The sequence below is a fragment of the Hippoglossus stenolepis genome, chromosome 10 (assembly GCF_022539355.2).
Source record: "Hippoglossus stenolepis isolate QCI-W04-F060 chromosome 10, HSTE1.2, whole genome shotgun sequence".
Lineage (NCBI taxonomy): Eukaryota > Metazoa > Chordata > Actinopteri > Pleuronectiformes > Pleuronectidae > Hippoglossus > Hippoglossus stenolepis.
In genome coordinates this window covers 5,115,197-5,135,003 of record NC_061492.1, presented here as the reverse complement: position 1 = coordinate 5,135,003, position 19,807 = coordinate 5,115,197, and the positions used below count along the sequence as shown (strand labels likewise).

Below are 19,807 nucleotides of genomic sequence, written 5' to 3'. Positions count from 1 at the left end.
GACAAAAAAAATCCAAAATGGCCTACCCTGGCTGTCAGGTTGTTTACCAGAGAGGTCAGTGAGGTCAAAGAAAAACACATGTAAATGTCACATGTCATTCGTGACAATGCGTAGTGGTAAGAAGAAAATAAAGGTACGATAAGAGTGTCACACGTTTCAAGACAAATGGACGAACAATAAAGACGAGACAGCGTTTACAACCCAGACTGTGGCAGTGATGGAGGAGCCCAATCTCCAGCTGCACTGTGAGGACAAACACTCTTGGATGAGGTCAGTGCTCATCTGAGGACGGGTCTGTCCAACAGAAAGCGTCCACAACAAGTTCACGTTCTGAGAGACAATCCAATGAAACCTGGTTTGGAGGGAGAGGTTCTGAAAGAGCCTTGTTTCTGCTGTGGAGCTGCTCGACCCGGACAAAGTGTCAGTTTGTATTTAAGAACTTTCCGAAAATACACAAAAATACACATTAAATAAAACAGAAAAGGTTGAAAACTAATGTCACATGAGGACAGAGACACAGAGTAAAAAATGTGATATGTAATACATGTGTCCAATAATTTAGTGTTTCCCAGCTAAGAATGCTATAAAATGGGAAACACCTCTAGTGGATGTGCCATAAATCAAACTAGCCAACAGTGAAGTGTTGCCTACACATCAGTTCCTGAGTATTAATGATACAGTGATTTATAATAATGTTTCTTTCTGGAAACATCAGTGATTTATTGCTTTTGGTGCATTTTTGCTGATGATAGTTTTGCACTTTATTAAGTCAATAAACTGTGATTCTAATGGCGCTTCTCAAAAACCACAGTTACAAGGAGCCTCACTAAATAAAATGAGAGCTGAGAAAAACATATTAAACCAATAAACTAAATATAATCAAATACACAAAAACCTCTACGGAGTTTTTAGTCGCTTTTTAAACCAAGACTCTGCTGATCTGATGTCGAGTTGATTCTCTGAACACTTATTCCATTAATCAGCTATTGGACTAATCAGATTAAGAGAACCTCATTAAGACAGTTCAGAGGATCCTCATTGGTTGGAGCATGTGGAGAAATCACTAGCAGGTGATTTGTTATGTCTGTGGATCACATGTCACTGGTTGATTAACAGTATTGATATGTTCTCCTTGTTATAGCCCTGTAAACAACCTAAGGCTGCAGTCGCACGTTCACCGACGTGCACGGACTCAAGTGTCTGGCTCCAAAGCTCATCACCGTCTCATCACTGACACACGAGTCGTCCAATGGCGGCTTGGAATCCACTGCCGGTCCAATGGGAGCGCGCGCGAGCCGCTGCCGGCTGCTGATTGGCGCAGGCCGAGGGGGTCTGGGCCGATCCTGTGGTGCGTCTCCTCCGGTGAAGGTTGATCCTGCAGACGAATCATCGCAGGAGCAAGAGACAGGAGCTCCCGTGACGCACGAGCCGAGCCGCAGACCGATCAGCTGCTAACTTCTGCGCGTTTGTGTGTTTGTGCACCGCAGAGGAGTCTCCCACCTTCCTGCTGCAGACATGGATGAGATGGAGGAAGAGTTAAAATGCCCCGTGTGCGGCTCCTTTTTCCGGGAGCCCATCATCCTGCCCTGCTCCCACAACATTTGCCAGGCGTGTGCCCGGAATATCCTGGTGCAGACCCCCGACGCGGAGTCTCCACAGAGCAGCCGAGCCTCCGGGTCCGGCGTCTCCGACTATGATTACCTGGATCTGGATAAAATGAGCCTGTACAGCGAGGCGGACAGCGGGTACGGCTCCTACGGGGGCTTCGTGAGCGCACCCACCACCCCGTGCCAGAAATCACCCAACGGGGTGCGGGTTTTCCCCCCGACGGTCCCGCAGCCTCCCCCGCAGCAGCACCTGCTGCCCCAGCCGGGCTCCCTGCCCCCGATCCCCCGCAACTCCTGCATCACCTGCCCGCAGTGTCACCGCAGCCTCATCCTGGACGACCGGGGTCTCCGCGGGTTCCCCAAGAACCGGGTGCTGGAAGGGGTGGTGGACCGGTACCAGCAGAGCAAGGCGGCCGCTCTCAAGTGCCAGCTCTGCGAGAAGAGTCCGAAGGAGGCCAGCGTGATGTGCGAGCAGTGCGACGTCTTCTACTGCGACCCGTGCCGCCTGCGGTGCCATCCTCCCCGCGGCCCCCTCGCCAAGCATCGCCTGGTGCCGCCGGCGCAGGGGCGGATAAGTCGACGCACGAGTCCCCGCAAGATCTCCACCTGCACGGAGCACGAGCTGGAGAACCTGAGCATGTACTGTGTGCAGTGTAAGACGCCGGTGTGTTACCAGTGTCTGGAGGAAGGGAAGCACGGCACACACGAGGTCAAGGCTCTGGGCGCAATGTGGAAACTGCACAAGGTACGTGCGTAAAATCACCAAGTTGTTTACCTCTCTCTGTCTCTGGTGTGTGTGTGTGTGTGTGTGTGTGTGTGTGTGTGTGTGTGTGTGTGTGTGTGTGTGTGTGTGTGTGTGTGTGTGTGTGTGTGTGTGTGTGTGTGTGTGTGTGTGTGTGTGTGTGTGTGTGTGTGTGTGTGTGTGTGTGTGTGTGTGTGCAGAGCAACAAGTATATACGCCATGACAATCATTTTTTTTCGCTCAGCATCCAGACGCATTGAGCTGCTCGTTGTTACCTCTGATTTTTAAAAGACTGCTTCATAATACACACAAGCCAGTGGCCTGTTGAGACACACAGTTTAATCTCCAGCTCACATTTCACGCAGACACACGGTGGATGAATGCGCACGTCTCCAACCCGGGATCCCCGCTGTCTCATGGTGCGCAGAGCTGTGCAGGAGGCAGCTCTGCTTGTAATTCAGTTCACGAGTGGACAGCCAGCAGCAGTCCTCTGTTATATCATCAGGAAACTGCCTCCATCACATCTGCCTCTCTCTCCTTTTTAATGACACGTTCAGGCTGCACACATGTAGAGTCTGTTCCATCCCCCCCCTGTGCTTTGACAGCTCCGGTGATCAGGAGACAGGAGCTAATATTGGAACTCATAGGAGAGAGTGGTGAAGTGCAGGTTCAGGCCTGTAGTGTGGAGACAGAGAGAGAGAGAGAGAGAGACAGAGCGAGAGAGAGCGAGAGAGAGAGAGATGCTGTTTGTGAGGCTGATGGGTTGTTGTGGGCAGGAAGGCCTCAGCAGGCAGAGGTGGGTTTATGTCAATGCCTCTGCACCAGCAACCCTCACCCCCACAGTCCAGCTTCCAGTGAAGAGGGAGGATGTAGAGCTGGATATAGATGCTCTTCGGTACACACACACACACACACACACACACACACACACACACACACACACACACACACACACACACACACACACACACACACACACACAGAGTCTCCATGGCTTCAGAAGACGTTACATTGACGTACATTGATTTCCTGGAGACTTACTCTGACCTCACCCATAGTTGCTTGCCTAACCCTTACCTAAACTTAACCCTTAACCTAAACATAAACCTGAACCTGAACCTAGACATGTCCTCACCTTAAAATGAAATGGGCACATGCACCATATTGGGATTGTGTAAACAGATTAAGGTCCCCACAACACAAGTAATACCTGGACCACATGCACAAATGTGTGTTTACACAATCCCAATATGGGGCATGTGTCCATTCAGGACTTTTCATTGACTTCCATTCATTGTGGACAGCCTATACATAAACCTTATCCCCAACCTTAGCAATGACCGATTCATGCCGAACCATAACCTGACCACTATTCCCATCCGACCTGTCGCCTTCACCACCAGCTCTGAAATTACGTTTTGCTTCATTAATAATGAGCTTCGGTCCCCATGAGGTCCACTGGTTCTGAAAAGGTCAGTGTTTATGATGGGAGAGGTCCTAAAGAGGTAATAAAAACGAGTACACACACACACACTGGTCTTATTTATCTTGAAAACCGCCCTTTAACAAACCTCCAGTCCCATCATCTCTCCTTGATGATGCTGTGATAGTGTGTCACCTCAGATCTTCAGGGCAATTGTAAAATTGATGGAAAAATCAGAGGGGGAGTTGAGCGCTTCACTCTCATCAAATTGCCATCAGTTGAAAAGTCGCCGGCCCTTTTCTGCTTCTTCTTCTTCTTCTTCTTCTTCTCTCCCGGATATAAAATGGCAGAAAAAGAAGAGGTGAGGTAGTATTTTTAGAAACCAATCACTGGTACCGGGGATGCTGGTGCCAGTATCCTGCCCGTTGGCCCCGTTTTTTTGGCTTCCATCGGGGCACCTGCTTCTTCCTGACCTGTCATCTGAAGCTGCCGCCGACAGAACGGGAGCAGATGGCGTAGAGCTCGGGGGCTGGCAGCGCTGGCGATGGGCATCTTTTGAAGCTTCGGGGTGTTCCTCGCACAGATCGTCAGGGAAAGAAATGAGACTGTGTTCGATATCCTGCAGATTTTTTACGGATGCTTCAATGGCTCTTTTGTAGAATGGTCACAGTGTTAGAATCTCAAGGACGTGAAGCCAAAGTGGTGGCAATGGCTTCCTCTAGATTGTCGTAAAAGAATCGTAAAATGTACCTGGCTAATTAGGTTGTTTATCTGTAAGTACCTGGCAGTGGAGAGCTGTGTCTATCTGTTGTCATGTGCTGGATCAGGTGATGCACTGTGGATATTCAGAGGAACTGTAGGAGCTGGAATAGTTTAGAACCAAAACAGTGATGCTGAAAGATGCTAACATGCGCTGCTGAGCTGAAGGAAACTGCCGATGATGATTCTCTCTGTGGATTTATCATTGATCATGGATTTATTATCCATAACACAAACATCTTGCTTCTCTGTTTTTACTCAAACTAATCAAAGCTGCTTGTTTGTTTACCTGAGTTTTTTTGTCAGCATCATCGTCTAATGTTGACGCAGGACGTTTTACACAAAAACTGGACGAATACAAAATGCTCAAGAGGAAAACGAGGTGTCATTATATGTTGACCTAGAGGAAGATGTCAACTTAGAAAGACGACGAGATCTTTGAGCGTTTGAGCTCATGTGAAAGCGGTTGGCCTAACAGTTTCCGGAGTTCCAGTCCTAAAAACATTTTTAATAAGACACTGTAAACCCACAATTGCAGCATTTACATTTCAGAGCTGAGCATGTAGCAGCAGCACACACTCTTCCGTGCTTCTATCTTTTCATAAGATCCTCCTGCCTTTTAATCGGTGCCGTCGTTTCTTGGTGTATCGGCTCGTTACACTGGGACAAACCCTGCTCGCTCGCTCGCTCCGTCTCGGTTTCTCTCTCTTCACGGAGAAAGACTTGCACCACCTGCCGCCATGGCAACCAAATCCCTCTTGATGTAGTGCAGAGCAGCGGAGGTCTCTAAGATACTGGACCCCACGAGGAATCCATCCCAGATGCTTGTCAGCCGTGCCCGCCCTCCACTCCACATGTGTGCACGCCGCTTCAGATCATTACTCCCACTTCTTCATGCTCCTTCTCTGGCATGTGCTCACGCATCTTCTCCTTTGACCTCTCCACTGGTCTCATAGGCAATAAAAAAACCATTGTGGTTTATCTCCGACCCTCCCCCCCCCCGCCTGCCTTGGATTGCGTGACCGTGGCTAAACCACGATGCTAATCAATTTCATGTCTCCAAAGTCAATTTCAGTTACAACAGATGAGCAGAAATTTAAGAGCGACACGTCGAGCTGTGCTCTGCCTCCACGGATTTGTGTCGCAGGGTTTTTGTGTGTTGACAGGACTGTCTGTGCTAATCTCAGTGAATCACATTAGATTGAGTAAAGGGGCATCGTCAGGCTGTTAAATCTCCACATAGCGAGGGGTCCTCAGCTCTAAGCCGATGCCATCAGACGTTGTGCACGACCCCAAGTGCGATCTGGGTCACGCTCTGTCACCTCGCGCTGTTTAGTGGCAATTAAAGGTGATTAATCAAATGGAGGCTTAAGCCAAGAGGATGCGTGGGTTTTGCAGAAAATAAGTCTCAGATTGTAGCAGAGAATTAGTAATTTGCCCTCTCGCCACGAGAGCAGAGATAAATCTGAGGCAGCAGAGGAGATTTGAACCCTGAGCTCTCTGCGTACGAGCGGAAAACGCTTGTCGACGTGAGAAATTTGAGGAATTTCTCTCTCGTATCGTGCACATGTGCTGCTTTTTAGTGTCACCGTGTGTTCGATGCCGAGCCTCCTGACAGCCCGCACGCCCTGACCCAGAAGAGCCGAGACAGGCAGGTTCTCTGGAATCTCTCATCCAACATGCCCCAAAAAACCAAGATAATGAGGACACACAGAGCAGGAATATTAAAAGCCTCGTCTCCGTCTTCAGGTCGATATTGTCTCCGGCAGTTGATTTTATTTCTGCACGAGCTCCCCGCCGTTCTGCCTGAACCCGGTGGGAGCAGAAGGAAAAGCCTTGAAAAGTCAGACACAGGGGGCGGGATCCTCCTCTCCTGCTGTAGCTGTAATGAGACCGACTGTCAGTCTGCATCCACTGTGTCCACCGTCGGTTCTGCTGCGTGACGACCTGCAGGAAACGGCTCCACTGGGATGTATGAACCTGCAGACGAGGTGAAATGTGCCGTGTTTACTGTACACATGAAAAAAACTGTTATTTATTAGATAAACGTTCGAACTCTAAGGCGTTCGGCATGGCAACTGTGTTACCATTGACAACCACACAACAGCAGTGAGTATGCATTGGATTTCACTGACCAATAGGGTCGGGTTCTAGCTGGTTCCATTTTGGTTCTGTCAGCAAACCAAGCTGTTTCTCTTAACTTTTGTTTTTCCTCCTCACTGTTCATCCGACCTGGATATTTAATTTAATGTCACGGTTCAGTTTTTGTATAAATGACCAGTTAGGTGCTCTGGACTGTGGCTTAAAGGTCAGATGGTTGCATGGACTTTTAGAAGAAAAGAAGAACTGACCTTTCAGGTAGCGTCTGCGGCTCAGGTCTGAAAAAGGCCCTTAACTGTTCCCTGGGAGGTGTTCAAAAGTTTTTGCGGACGTTTCTTGTCGTCTGGTTTTCATTGCTGATTAATTTGGACTAAATCTTTTCCTGTCTCGTCTTCTCTGTGAGTGATTCTGTGCAGCTAAAATACACAGTTCATGATAGCAGACTGTATTTCACTGATAAGGGGATGAGACTGAGGACAAAGGCAGGACTTGGGGCTGACGGGGGTCGGATGAGTTGAAGCTGTTCAGGTTGATGCTGCAGATATTTCCCCCTCGAGCTGCCATGTAAAGAGATAAACTGTGAAAATGTTTTTGAAAGAAGATAAAGAACAAGAAAGAGGAGAATGACCCAGAATGCCCAAAGAAAGGAAGTTAATGAAAGACTGAGCAGGAGACATGGTGGACGTCTCATCAGTGGGTAGAACGAATGAAATCTGACAAAACAGTATGTTTCACGTCCAGGCTGCATCTCGGGTTCTTCGAGAATCCACAGAAGATATTTTTTGTTTTGACATATTTATGTGGAACTTCTCTTGGTGGGAACTGAATATTTCAAATCGCTCCGGGCGACGAGCTGGAGAGAGATAAATGCTTCCAAACTCCACTGTGCTAATTTCCCTTTGTGGTCTGTGGAGGGAAAATGTTTTTTTTTTTATTATTCCTCCTTCTGTCTGTACATAAATGAGTTTCAACCAAAACAAGGTGTTTAATTTTTTCGGAGCTTTTCAACATTTGAATAATTTATCAGGCTCCGTTACATCTGGCTCCTCCAACGTTAAACGAGTTTCATAAGAAAAGTGGACTCTGCAGCAGAGGCTCCGCGCAGGTTCAAACCTGCAGTGACCCGGATTTTAACAACACCATCATTTTTATCAGCTTAATCATCATCCACATTGTTTTTTATCTTTTTTATTTTCTCATAAAGTCACAACCTTCAAAGAGGCACTGATGCAATTATCCTCAGTCGGCCCTCACGGCTCTGACCCAGACCTGGCAGAGCAAAAGTCAAGCAAACTGGATTTAATACAAGATTCCACAGAGAAGAAACTCCACATCTTCTGCTTCAGAACATGTTTCCAGGTTTCAGGGAGCGAATCAAAGAGCTCGAGAAAGGTAAAAAACATTCTGTATATGAAAGAGCAGATGTAGAATTTCGATAGAGAACACTTGTTTCCGGTTGGCTCGCAGGAATCCATCATTAGCTGTGTCCCAATGAGACGGTCTCGTTTTCAGAGGATTTCCGTGATTTGCGTCACCGGCTTGTCCCGGGCCTCACCGCTGTCGCTTAGCAACAGAGCTGCACTTGGACACAACGAGAAAGTTTGAACTCCCTTTGTTTTTTTTTTAACATCTGTAATGTTTTCTATTTGAGTTGAAGCCTGAGATGTTGGTCTTGTCTCTTGCCGCCGCCATTATCCCTTTTGAAAAACAGTTTATTGCCAAAGCGCGATGAATCCTGGGAATGTTTGCTTGATCCACCCGTTGGAAACTTCGTTGCTCGGGGATGAAAGGACACATTTGTCGGTCGTCTTTGAAGACGCCTTCGAAATGGGACAGCCTGGTTATAGTTCGTCAGGATGATTCAATCAGGCTGCCTGTAACCATAGCAACATCCCTGTTGTTTATAAACCGTTAACCTTAAATGATGGTTACGCGATAAATACTCGCCATCTTGAAACTTAATACGGTTTTCTAGCTTTGTTCCTGGTGAAGTTCCTGAGTTGTCAGTTTGATTCTCTACTGTGAAATGTTTCAGTACAGTTCTGATCTGTTGTCATGCATAGATAAGTGGTGAACAATAGATTATTGGCTCAGCCCACTAAAGCCAATGATCTGATTGGCTCAGTTCTCTCCCTATCACACCTAATGATGCTCGTACATCTTCTTAAGAACGATTAGTGAATGAGGCCCATCATTACAAAAGTGGATTACACGTTGTGGAAAATCCACTCAACTTGCATCTCATCGTGACGAAAAATGTGCAGAGAAGGTTCAGAAGAGAAGATGTAGATTACATCGGTTTAAATTTGACAAATAATGAGTGAGGATGAAATATTAAATCCAAAGAACGGCACAGACTCAGATGCTGCTGAGCTCACTGACCTGGTTTGGCTCCAGTTGTGACACAGCTCTCTAGGAAACCACTGCTTCCTCTTCCTCCTCTTCCTCTTCCACATGTGCCGCAGGACGACACTCTTCCCTCCACTGTTCCTCTGGTTTCTTCTCACCAGGTGTCATTTATGTGACACAGCCAAAATAAACCCGCAGGTAGGAAACTTGATCCTGTGCAGCAGACGACGCCCTCGCCAGATAAATCCGGCGCAGACGAGAATAGATCACATCTGCCCCATTTCCTGCCGTGTCGTCCCAGGTGTCCGTCCAATCAGGACTCAAGTTTCTCACATGGAGAAACTGTGGCAACTTTAAAAAGACCCCCCCCCCTTTCTCTTATTATCGGGGTTTCTTCACTTTCTGTGTGTGGATAGTTAACGACTTCTCCTGTATTATTGATGACGGCACATGAATAATGCACCAGCCACTTAGGTGGCGCTTGTGGAGGACGGTTTCATGTGGGATCTTGTTACGCACGGAGCAGCATCACAATCTGGCCAAGTCTTAACTTTCTCCAGCTCGTCGGAGGACGTGCGAGCTTAATCTTTAACAACACAAAGGTTCCCGAGACGCTAAATATCATCGCCGCCTGCTTAATAATGCAGAGTGTGTTCTCTCCGAGGGCTGCGGCAGTTCATGTAAACAACGCCAACCTTTCATGTCGGAGTCTCCGGGTGCTGATACTTTGGGGGGGGGGAAACACAATCGCTGATCACGCTGTGGAAAATTACACTGATTTCAATTTCTTTCATCGCTGGGATTTAGCGTGTGTGTGTTTTTTTTTATTTGTATGGTGTTTTCTGTCACCAGAAGTTGACCTTCACTTTACATCTGTTTACAGTGTGTAACCAAATGAGTGTGGTGTTGCACTCGGGATTAAGTGAGCCTAAAGACGTGTTTAAAGAACATCAGAGAGAGTATTTACCCCCCCAGCCCCGAGAACCAGCGGGGCACTTAAAAAAAACGTCTCTGAGAGCTAATGCAGCTTTGTGGAAGTAGGTTACGGGAACTCAGAATCCGTCTCTGCCGGGGAAGCGTTTTGTGGACATGCGTGTGTGTGTGTTTTATAATTAGCTTGAAGAGGAGCGCTTTTACTTTGCGCGCGGCTTTAAGAGCTTAGCGGTGACATTACACCTACCTCCTCCTGTCCTTGCACTTCCCACTTCCTGGAGGGGGAGGGGCGCTTTTAATCCAAATTGGCTGTGACGCGCTTTTTCCCGCGACAGATTGGACAGTTCGCTCGGCCACGGAGAAACATGTCGCGCGGCCCCGGAGCTGCTGGTGAATTATTCATTTCATGCACGTGTTCCCACTCATCTTAATTACCGAGCTGATTAGTGCTCCCAAATAGCAGGGACATCCTAAGCCCCTCTATCACCTCCTAAACAACCCCCCCCCCCACATTCCAAACATTCCAGCATCCTCCTCTTCTCCACCTCAACGCAGCAGGAGGCTTTTATTTCTACTTTCCCACGTTAACAAGATGTATTTTAATCCCCCGGGGCCGACTCGAAGTCGCTTTGCATTAATGTAAGAGGAGAATTGTTGAGGTAAAATTGTAAAAAAAAAAAGGGAAACGCTCGACTCTCCGAGGGTACAGTATCTGCCAGAGCTAAATTTACAAGAGCATGAATCACGCCATGTCGGTGAAATCCGTTTCCCATGGCAAGGAATGAAAATGCAAATTCCAAGAATGATGAGATGTAAATATCATGCAGGGCAACTTATCGCTAATAGTTCTCATCAATCATCCCGGAAACTGATGGAAATCTCATTGTGTCGGCCGCAAGTGATAATTTACTCTGATGTTGTCGGGGGTTCGGTTTCTGTTTTTAGCATTTTTCAAAACCTAAAACACACCAGGAAGAAATGTTTTTTTTTAAAAAGGCCTCTGGTTGTGTTATTTATTATTTGACCCTTGTTCACTGTTTTAAAAACAGATCCTCTGATGACGTTAAGGACGAAAGTGGCAGTGACACACAACTTTCACTATTTTAACCCTTTAAATGCCAGTTTGTTTACATGATACCACCATTCATTTATATGAAAACAATATTTTGTTTTATTTTGAACAGAACATGCTTGAATAAGCTTAAATTTGCCAATGGACTAAGTTTCCAATCAACCCAACTGTTGGTAACTGAGCTCATACCGGATGAGATAAGAATCAATCGTGTTTGGCTTGAAATGAGCAGCCGGCTTTAGTTTACATCTTCCACTGTTCTCTTTATTAGCTGCATACGTGCTAATTAAGAAGCACCCTCCATCTCTTTGGTTCCGGTCCCATCTTGCTCCTCCACCCATCTGTTGCTGAAATCTGTCTTTAATCGGGACGTAGCCGCGAGCTGAGCAGAAAATAAGACGTCCTTTACTTTCCCGGCACGTTCTGACCTGGTTTTGAGGACTGAGCTCTGCAGGCTCTTCAACAGACACTGTGGAAAAACGCCTGCAGACAATCAAGTGCTTTTCATTTCATCTGCTCTGTCACTGAACGCACGCCGACTGTCCACCGGCGGAGGAGAAGCCGGAGCTCCCTCAGCGTCCGTCACTGAATCAGAGAGGAGAACCGAACTTCTGTGCTTGAAGCTTGATAATCAGTTTATATTTTACATTGTTTTTGGTTAAATATTGGTTAGTTCCTTTATCTTAAATGTGATAATCTGCCTCATTTCTCTGTTTTATAATATTATAAGTTAAAAATACTTGGGTCCAATTTAGAGACGTTACTTTAGGCTCTGGGGACAAGTGATAATTCATAGGCCAAGTTATTAAACAATGATGAAAATGAGCATTGGTGACACCCATAATTCCTTAACATCTATAAATATGTACAATAAAACATGTGTCTTCACTCCTGCTTGTCTCTCGGGACGTGGAAATGTGATTCCCATGTTAACAAAGAGGAAGTTTCTTGAAGTCCGACCCAGTCCTGGAACGTTTACATTCCAGTCTTTGCTCAGCTGCTCCCAGCTCAGACTGTCCCTGGGTGCAGTCGCCTCATGTTAGCGACAGCTGTCATGGATTCCCAAACTCTGAGGTCAAAGGTCGGCTGCCGGCCCCCGCACACAGCTTCCCATTTGACCGGGGGCAGCGTCAGAATCCCAGGGCCGGGTTTGACACGGAGCAGCGTCCTGCGCACGATGGGATGTTTTCTCAGCGTTTTCCACTGTATCAGCTACTTGCTGGTTTTATTGCTGTCTTCCGGAGCTGAAGTGATTTTTTTTTTTTGTATTATTTACCGCCCATGCAGTACCCTCTTCTCCTCCCAGGAGACAATACGCTCCCTGAGTTGATGGTTGTCTGGTTCACTCAACCGAGCGAGGTTCCCACAGGGTCAGGCCGCGTCCTCTCGCTCCGTCACCTCCTTGTTCACACAGCCCTGCTTCATGTATGTGAACTGTCCAAACAGTAGCTCTTGTGTGTCATCCAAAACAACCGCATTTCCCATCAGCCCAGGAACAAAAAACCCCAATTTTTTTTTTTTTTAAACCCCTCCAACAGTCGAGCGCTTCATTCTTCATTAGTCGTCTTTAGCTTGAGCGGGAAATGTCGTTTGTTTGTGAGAATGAGGTTTTAGAAATGTCAGATTCTCAGCAGATATAAAGCAGCTTTGTTTTCTCATTGACTCCTTTACACTTTTGACTTCATCCAAAACTTAAGAACTGACAAAACTGACGGTTAAAAACAGTGATGAACCAGATCCTGTATATTGTTGTATATTATCAAGAAATCTGCATTAACAATAGCTTTACTGTTTTGAATCTCATGCTGCCTGCCTTTGTCTTTGCTGTCAGGGTTTTGAGTCATTGAGTCGATCTGCCTGATACATAACAACATTTTATTCAGTTTTATCTGTTCATTAATATCATTAGTCTGTGTTTTTATCTTATCTTCTATTTATGGTTTAAATGTCTTATAGTTTTTGTTGTTATAGCTTTTAAAATCTATTCTATGGTATTTAATTCTCAGCATTTTCATTAGTTTTGTCTTAAGTTTAATTCAGAAATGATTAATCTTGTTTTTACCACAATGAGGTGACAGGAAAGAGAGATGCAAGAAATCCTACTTGTTCCTGATTGACATTTTAACCCCTGAGCTTCAGCCGCCCTTCTTAAATAGAAGCTGATTCCATCTACAGGACTTATTGGCGTGTTTCTGATCTACTGCTATTTGAATATGTGCGTAAAGATCCATGTATCTGCTTCTGCTGCTGCTGTGTGACGACGTCCTCTCTGTGCTCTCTGCAGGGTCAGCTGTCCCAGGCTCTCACCGGCCTGTCAGACCGAGCCACTGAGGCCAAGGAGTTTCTGGTCCAGCTGAGAAACATGGTGCAGCACATCCAGGTACTTACACACACACACACACACACACACAGACACACAGACACACACACACACACACACACACAGACACACAGACACACACACACACACACATTGGGAATATGTATATCAACCATTGGCAGCTCTGCCTTTTGAAAACCTGTATCAGTCAACCACCAGCGAAAAGTGCATGAGTCACAGACTGTCAGGATTTATTGAATCAATAACGACATTACATTCTATAAAACTGTTGCATTGCCATAGCAACAGGAGGCCGCTTTTCCCTCTGTGAGTTTCAGTGTTTGCAAAGTTAAATTGTGTGTGTGTGTGTGTGTGTCAGGATGTTGGTTTCATTCTGTGACGCCTCACATTGAGCAAGAATAGATTCGTCATAGGCTGATGAGAGGAGGAGGGGGGGATTAAATGCCATCGCTGGTTATCGTGAGATGACGCTCGACGAAGACGTGAGGGAGGGAAAAACAATGAAGATAAGTTAGGAGAGGAGGTGACGAAGGAGGAGGAGGAGGAGGAGGAGGAGAAGATAAGTTTGGGATGTGTGAAAATGAATAATACTGGACGTAGTTGTAGGAACATTAATCAGTCATCGTCCCGTGGTGCTGGTGCTGCATGTTGGTTTTATCCACCCACCTCGCTGATGGATGATGCAACTGAAAAAGTGAGATAATACACATAAATCTTACATTTGCTGTATATTTCAGGGTTAATGCTGCAATTAGAGTAGCTGTGAAAGTCTGCATCAGTCGGTATATGTCCTGTTTAAGGTTCCCACGTGTTTTCAGCCTGCTTGATACTTTACTCGTGAGATCGTCCAGCCTCTGTGTGCGTCTCTTCTGCAGGAGAACGGCGTGGAGTTCGAGGCGTGTCTGGTGGCTCAGTGCGACGCCCTCATCGACGCCCTGAACCGACGCAAGGCCCAGCTGCTGTCTCGGGTGAACAAGGAGCACGAGCACAAGCTGAAGGTGAGTGAGCTCGACGAGGTTCCATCCCATGATGGGATATCACGCTGTCTGTCGTTACAATGCTCTGTTGTGGCTTGTTATTGATGAGTTGTAGCATAGGTTGGATATTTAAACCAAGGAGGTGAAGAATAAGACAAATCATAATGTGAATTTGATGTATTTTTGGTCTTAAACTAATTTTACTTCAAGTTGTTTGCACATGAATTTGCAGAAATGAAATCTAACACCAACTGTTGTGGCATGAACTGAAACCATTGCCTGTCTGGAAGGACACATTCACATCTAAATGCAAGTGATTCACATTGATATCAAATCTGCAATCTGTAGTTAAAACGGCTGAAATGCAAGAACAACATTTACATCCTTTTTAATATTTAGCATTTTCAGGTTTTCGGATTTATCAGCCGTAGCTGTAGCTGTGATTTCAAAGACGTAAAGCGCCACATTCTCCTTTAGACCATCTGCAACACATTGAACGAGGGACAGAGCGGAGAGAGGGGTTTGATGGAGAGGAGGAGGAGGAGGAGGAGGGGGGAGGGGTAAATACATTTGTGCCGTACAGCATCCAATTTCACACTTGGACGATCTGTAGAATCAAGGTTTCACACGTGTAGGTGGTTTTGAGAAACACGGTCCGCGCACGGCAACATGTGAGCAGACTCGCACACTGACACACTGACACACACATACAGTACATTTACATACACTTACACACATTTGACTCTCCTCTCCCCATAGATGGAATATGAAGATGGTGGATTATAAATCAAATTTAACGGCGCCTGTCTGGTCACTGTCCTGCGCCCCCTGCAGGCAATGAGTCTTTTTGTGTAACTTATCTTCGCATTGAAGAAATTGTTCGCAATTTTGGCAAATGTGCGTGTTCCTGTTCTTGCCAACGAGCGACAGATTAGAAGCTCGACATCACTACGATGTTGATCAGACACATAATCATCCATAAACCACAAAACAACTTCATTTTGTACGAATTAAACAAACGTAGTATAATGTCTTCGTTAACTACGTCTTCAGAGGTGCTGGTCGGCAGATTTGTAACTTTGAGCTGCTGTAATTACTCCCATTGCCTGTAGGTGGCGCAGTTTGGAGAGGTTGCGTTTGAAGCTGCTGTGTTGGATGCAGCCGTGCACGCTTAAAATGCAAACTGCGTTTCCGTTAACGAAGGACGGCTGTTAAGTGATGGATGTGTGTTTATTCATGGGCAGAGAGACATCGGACACATTAGCACCTCCAAGACGCAGGAATGTTAATGTGGCTCTGAGCAGATCTGATCCCTCCTGTCAGGTCGGCCAACAGATCGGCAGCTCCGCACGTCCCTCGCTGAATCTTAATGCCAGAAACACACACGCTCCCCCATGACGGATCTAATATTCCTCTTCAGTGTGGAGCTCTCGTGTGAATCTCGCCGCCGCCGCTCCATCAATGGAGTTTCCCACAGAGTCTGTGATGGAAGAGATCTGCCCGTGTTTCTTTTTTATTTCTCCTTTGCTCCTCGCGGACATGGCAGCTCACTTAAGGTGGACGCCAGACGCTTTCTGCTTCATTAGCTCGTGGCTCAGTGGGGGAGGTCGTCCCGCGGCTGTAATTGACTGAGACATGTTTCTGTCCCATGTGTTGATAACGTTGTCCTTTTTTGTATTTGCATATAAGCAGCTGATTGTTGCATGTAGCGAAATGCCAGCTTTGCATTTTCCATGTGACCAATTAAGAAACTAATGAAGTGCGCTGATTAATCCTGCTGATGCCGTAATGATAAAAGCCACGAGACGCATATAGAAAACATGGAACCAGTTGAAGCACAGCGAGGCGGCTGCAGCTGACTTGGCATCTCCCCTGAAGCTCCCTGCTGCTCTCCTGATCACCATGGTGACCGGGACACATCGCGCTCGTTGTTTGAAGCTGTGGAGGCGAGAAGTAGTCCTTCACAACGCGAGCATGGGGGGGGACTGACCCGTGTGTTTTGTGTAGAGAGGCAGCAGAGGCGGAAGGTTGTTTCATGGTGGTTTGTCGCACTGAGTCACAAAAGAACCTTTACTCGGCTCCACTCTGACTCACAGTCAGCGGGGCCTCTGTTTCATCAAGAGGCCGGAGGTCAAATCCAAACGCCACTGCACCTCGTGAAAAAACCCTCTGTTGATTACCGCCGCCAACTAGGTGATAGCTGTGTCTAAATCGCGGGGCTGCATCTTTCCGAGGCTGCTTCTGAAGACCGATTGTGTCACGGGGGCGCGACTCAGCCGTCCCTTTTCGAAAGCTCCTCCACATGCTGTCGACAAATGCGTCCTTCCATCCCACGTCCGATGCTCGAGTGTCAGGTGTCAAATCAACCGAGCGGCTAATGGTGCACAGGTTGAAAAACCAAGGGCGGGACAAGCTGGTGACTCCGATCACAGAGAAGACTGCCTCCTTTAATTTAAGTTAATATTGTACATGGGGGAAAAAAACAATCACACTGAAATATATTAGTCTATAACAACGACTCCATACTGAGGACCTGACCTGGGTTCACGTGTCGGCGGCTGCACGGTTACAGGATCATGTTTTAGTCCCTTAACTGAGAATTGCATAACTAATCTTATACTGGCCACAAATTTCAAAGTGTTCAGATTGTTTTTCCTTCCTTCCAGGCAGCTATTTCTCCCACTGTCTGACAGTGAGAAACGAAAATCCACTTACGGAGGCTGTAAACCTGTTTAAATGATGATCCGTCATCGTGATCGTTTTACAGGCCTTTTTTCTTGATCCTTTAAAGTTTGCACGAAACATCATCTTTTGTTTCCTGTGCCTGAAAAACAAGCACATGAAACCCCCAGTGAGCAGCACACGCTAAAGACTAAAGGTGTTCGTGCTTCTCACGGTATTCGAACGCTCTCGAAAGGCGACTGATTCAAACTGTCTCTGAGCAAATGTGTAAGTTTAACAAGCTGTAAATGTAATTGAATTTACCAAGACAAATTACGTCTCCCAGTATAGTCCTTTAATGCGACGTGGAGAATGTGTTGAATGTGATCAGACTCGCTGCTTCTGATCTCCGTCTCCTTCGCTGTATTTCATCTGGGAGCTCAGAGATTCTTCTGAGGCTGGTGAGAGCAACACAAAGTGAATCTGAAACGAAGTCGGCCTGTGAGTTTGCCACCGGATGCAAACGCCGGTCGTTTCGTGAGAACAGCTGCACGGAAAACTGTTTCTAAAAATGATTTTAGTACAAAAGCGATTTGCTGTCCTCCCTGTGTAAGTGTTCTGCTGCAGGGGATCCCGGCTCCTCCGGCTCCTCCACTTTCCAACATTCAAACAGGAGAGTCTGGACATTTTAGACAGATGCTGAATGACAGTTTTGGTTGCAGCAGTGGGATCTGCAGCAGAGCGTCACAAGAGGATGAGCATGAAATATTCAGGCTCCTGCTGAATCACATTCATGCTTTCTTTGTAAAACGCTTGATGGATCAACGGAAAACGAATCCACTCCAACTTCTAATGACTGTTTTCATGAAAGATTTATCACTTCTTACTCCGACTTCCTCCCACAGACCAAACACATGCAGCCTAGGTTAATTGGAAATTCTAAAAATGCCCGTAGGTGTGAATGTGAATGTGAATGTGGTTGTTTTGTTTCTATATGTGTACTCGTACGCTGCCTCTTACCCATTGTCAGCTGGGATTGGCTCCAGCCCCCCTGAGACCCTCAAAGGTTAAAGAGGTATAGATGATGGATGCATGGACGGAGGAAAGAAGTAAAACAAAATATCCATTCCAGTTTCCCAGAGTCCAAGATGATGTCCTCAGATGTCCTGTTTTGTTTGAGTAACTATGGCCACGGCTGCCACAGAGCACTGGTCGCCTGTTTATTCAAAATGTATTAATATCGAACGTATCGAGTGTCCAAATCGCACCAAATTCGACTCTGCACTTCCTTCATCCTTTAACAATACACACCCCAAGTGTGACGCCGATAAGATGAACGCTCCTCGAGATATGTGAGACACATTCAGACAGAAATTTCAATGAAAAATTTGCAGTGTGCAGGGATTTCCTTCGTTTTATAGACTGAATGAATCATTGATTGATAAAAAATATGTAATTCTGACCCCGACTCTTCTCCATTAGTGTTCCCATCATGTTGCATCAGTGAAGTGGAGCCCATCATACTGCTGCAGTTGCTCTTTGCCGACCCGAGTATCAGATCCATAATAACGCTGTGCAGGCAGCGGCTTGATCCTCGCTGACGTCTCAGTGTCAGTTGTCACTTTCTCTGACCGTCGCTGCAGCTCGTTACCAACAGGACGGAGTAGAAGCGTCTTTTAATCCCGTCATTCACCTTCTTCTGATCCTGCACTTTGATTTGATGTTTCCCACCTCAGCCCCTCATGTATTTCATCCTCCTCTCTTTTTCTCCACCTCCTTTCTTCATCTCCTCTTGTAGTCCGTGTCCATCACTCCTCACATCTCTCTGATCCCTCACGGCCTTTTTCTCCTCCGACATCTTTTACTCTCGGTCTTTTACCCCATCTAACCCCTCGTCTCTCGGTGTCATTAAATCATCTTCATGCACGTCCATAATGTCAGACTGTTAGAGGATTTAACGGCAGGGTCCTGGCTGTCCTGTGCACCGGCCTGTGCTGCTGTGACAGAAGAGGTGAGGGAGACTGCAGCCACAGTATCTTACAAGGCCACAAGTGCCGCAGTGGCCTAATAATCACAACAGGAACACGCAGAAGGAGGCAGCAGGTTCTGCAGTCGGTCACAGAACAGCATCTGCAGCTGATGCATGACTGTTTATTATGTGTCCCCATTTTGAATATCCTGCCGTCTGTAGTTGTTGTCGGTGCTGAAGGACATTATTTGTGTTAGTGTCTCTTTAAAGCTGCTATAATCAGTTTTTTTTTTAGTTTTTTAATTAACAATGGATCAAATGAGTTAAGCCAATGCAGAAGGGCCTGAAACCTGTATTCTCTCGAATTACCAGAAGAGGGCGACTCCATTGGTTGCAAAGAGAAGTAAATAAATTAAGGAATTAGCAGACTTTGATTTTATTACGTTGGTAAACATTTGCCTAAGAAGTTTATGGTTTTAATAGCTAGTTTAATTTCGATTTGTAAATCATGGTCCCAGTTCGAGTCAAATAGATGATAAAGCATTGTATGTATTTGGGCGTGGCTAGTACTGTCCAATGGGTGCAGGTCGCAGGTATATGTGGGCGTGCAGTGCCCTCGTCTTCTCAGTCAGGCTCCACCCCCTGCTCCTCCAAAGATGGTCATTTCCGTCAGACAAAATGCCAAACTCGAGGCTTTAAAACGGCGGCTCACAAACAAAAAAAATGGGTGACGTGAAGTTGTGTGGGCACTTGTTGATTTACACACCGAAATTCATATGAAACCCAATGTACTGTATGATAGTGTCCACTGCATGAACTTCAAAAGTCAATAATGGGATTACAGTTTTCTACTGACCCCTAGTGGCCACGAAAA

The 19,807-nt window shown here is 46.3% G+C and overlaps 1 protein-coding gene across 4 annotated transcripts in view; it reads left to right on the top strand.

Annotated features, from left to right (window-relative positions):
- Positions 1-1,373: 1,373 nt before the first annotated feature.
- The window catches only part of trim9 (tripartite motif containing 9), a 37,465-nt gene continuing 19,031 nt past the window's right edge, over positions 1,374-19,807 (top strand). For all 4 annotated transcript variants that reach the window (XM_035168642.2, XM_035168640.2, XM_035168641.2 and 1 more), the window contains exons 1-3: positions 1,374-2,352; positions 13,270-13,365; positions 14,202-14,324. In XM_035168642.2, the coding sequence (XP_035024533.1) occupies positions 1,516-2,352; positions 13,270-13,365; positions 14,202-14,324 (1,056 nt within the window). In that variant the 5' untranslated portion in view covers positions 1,374-1,515. The remainder of the gene's footprint in view (positions 2,353-13,269; positions 13,366-14,201; positions 14,325-19,807) is intronic.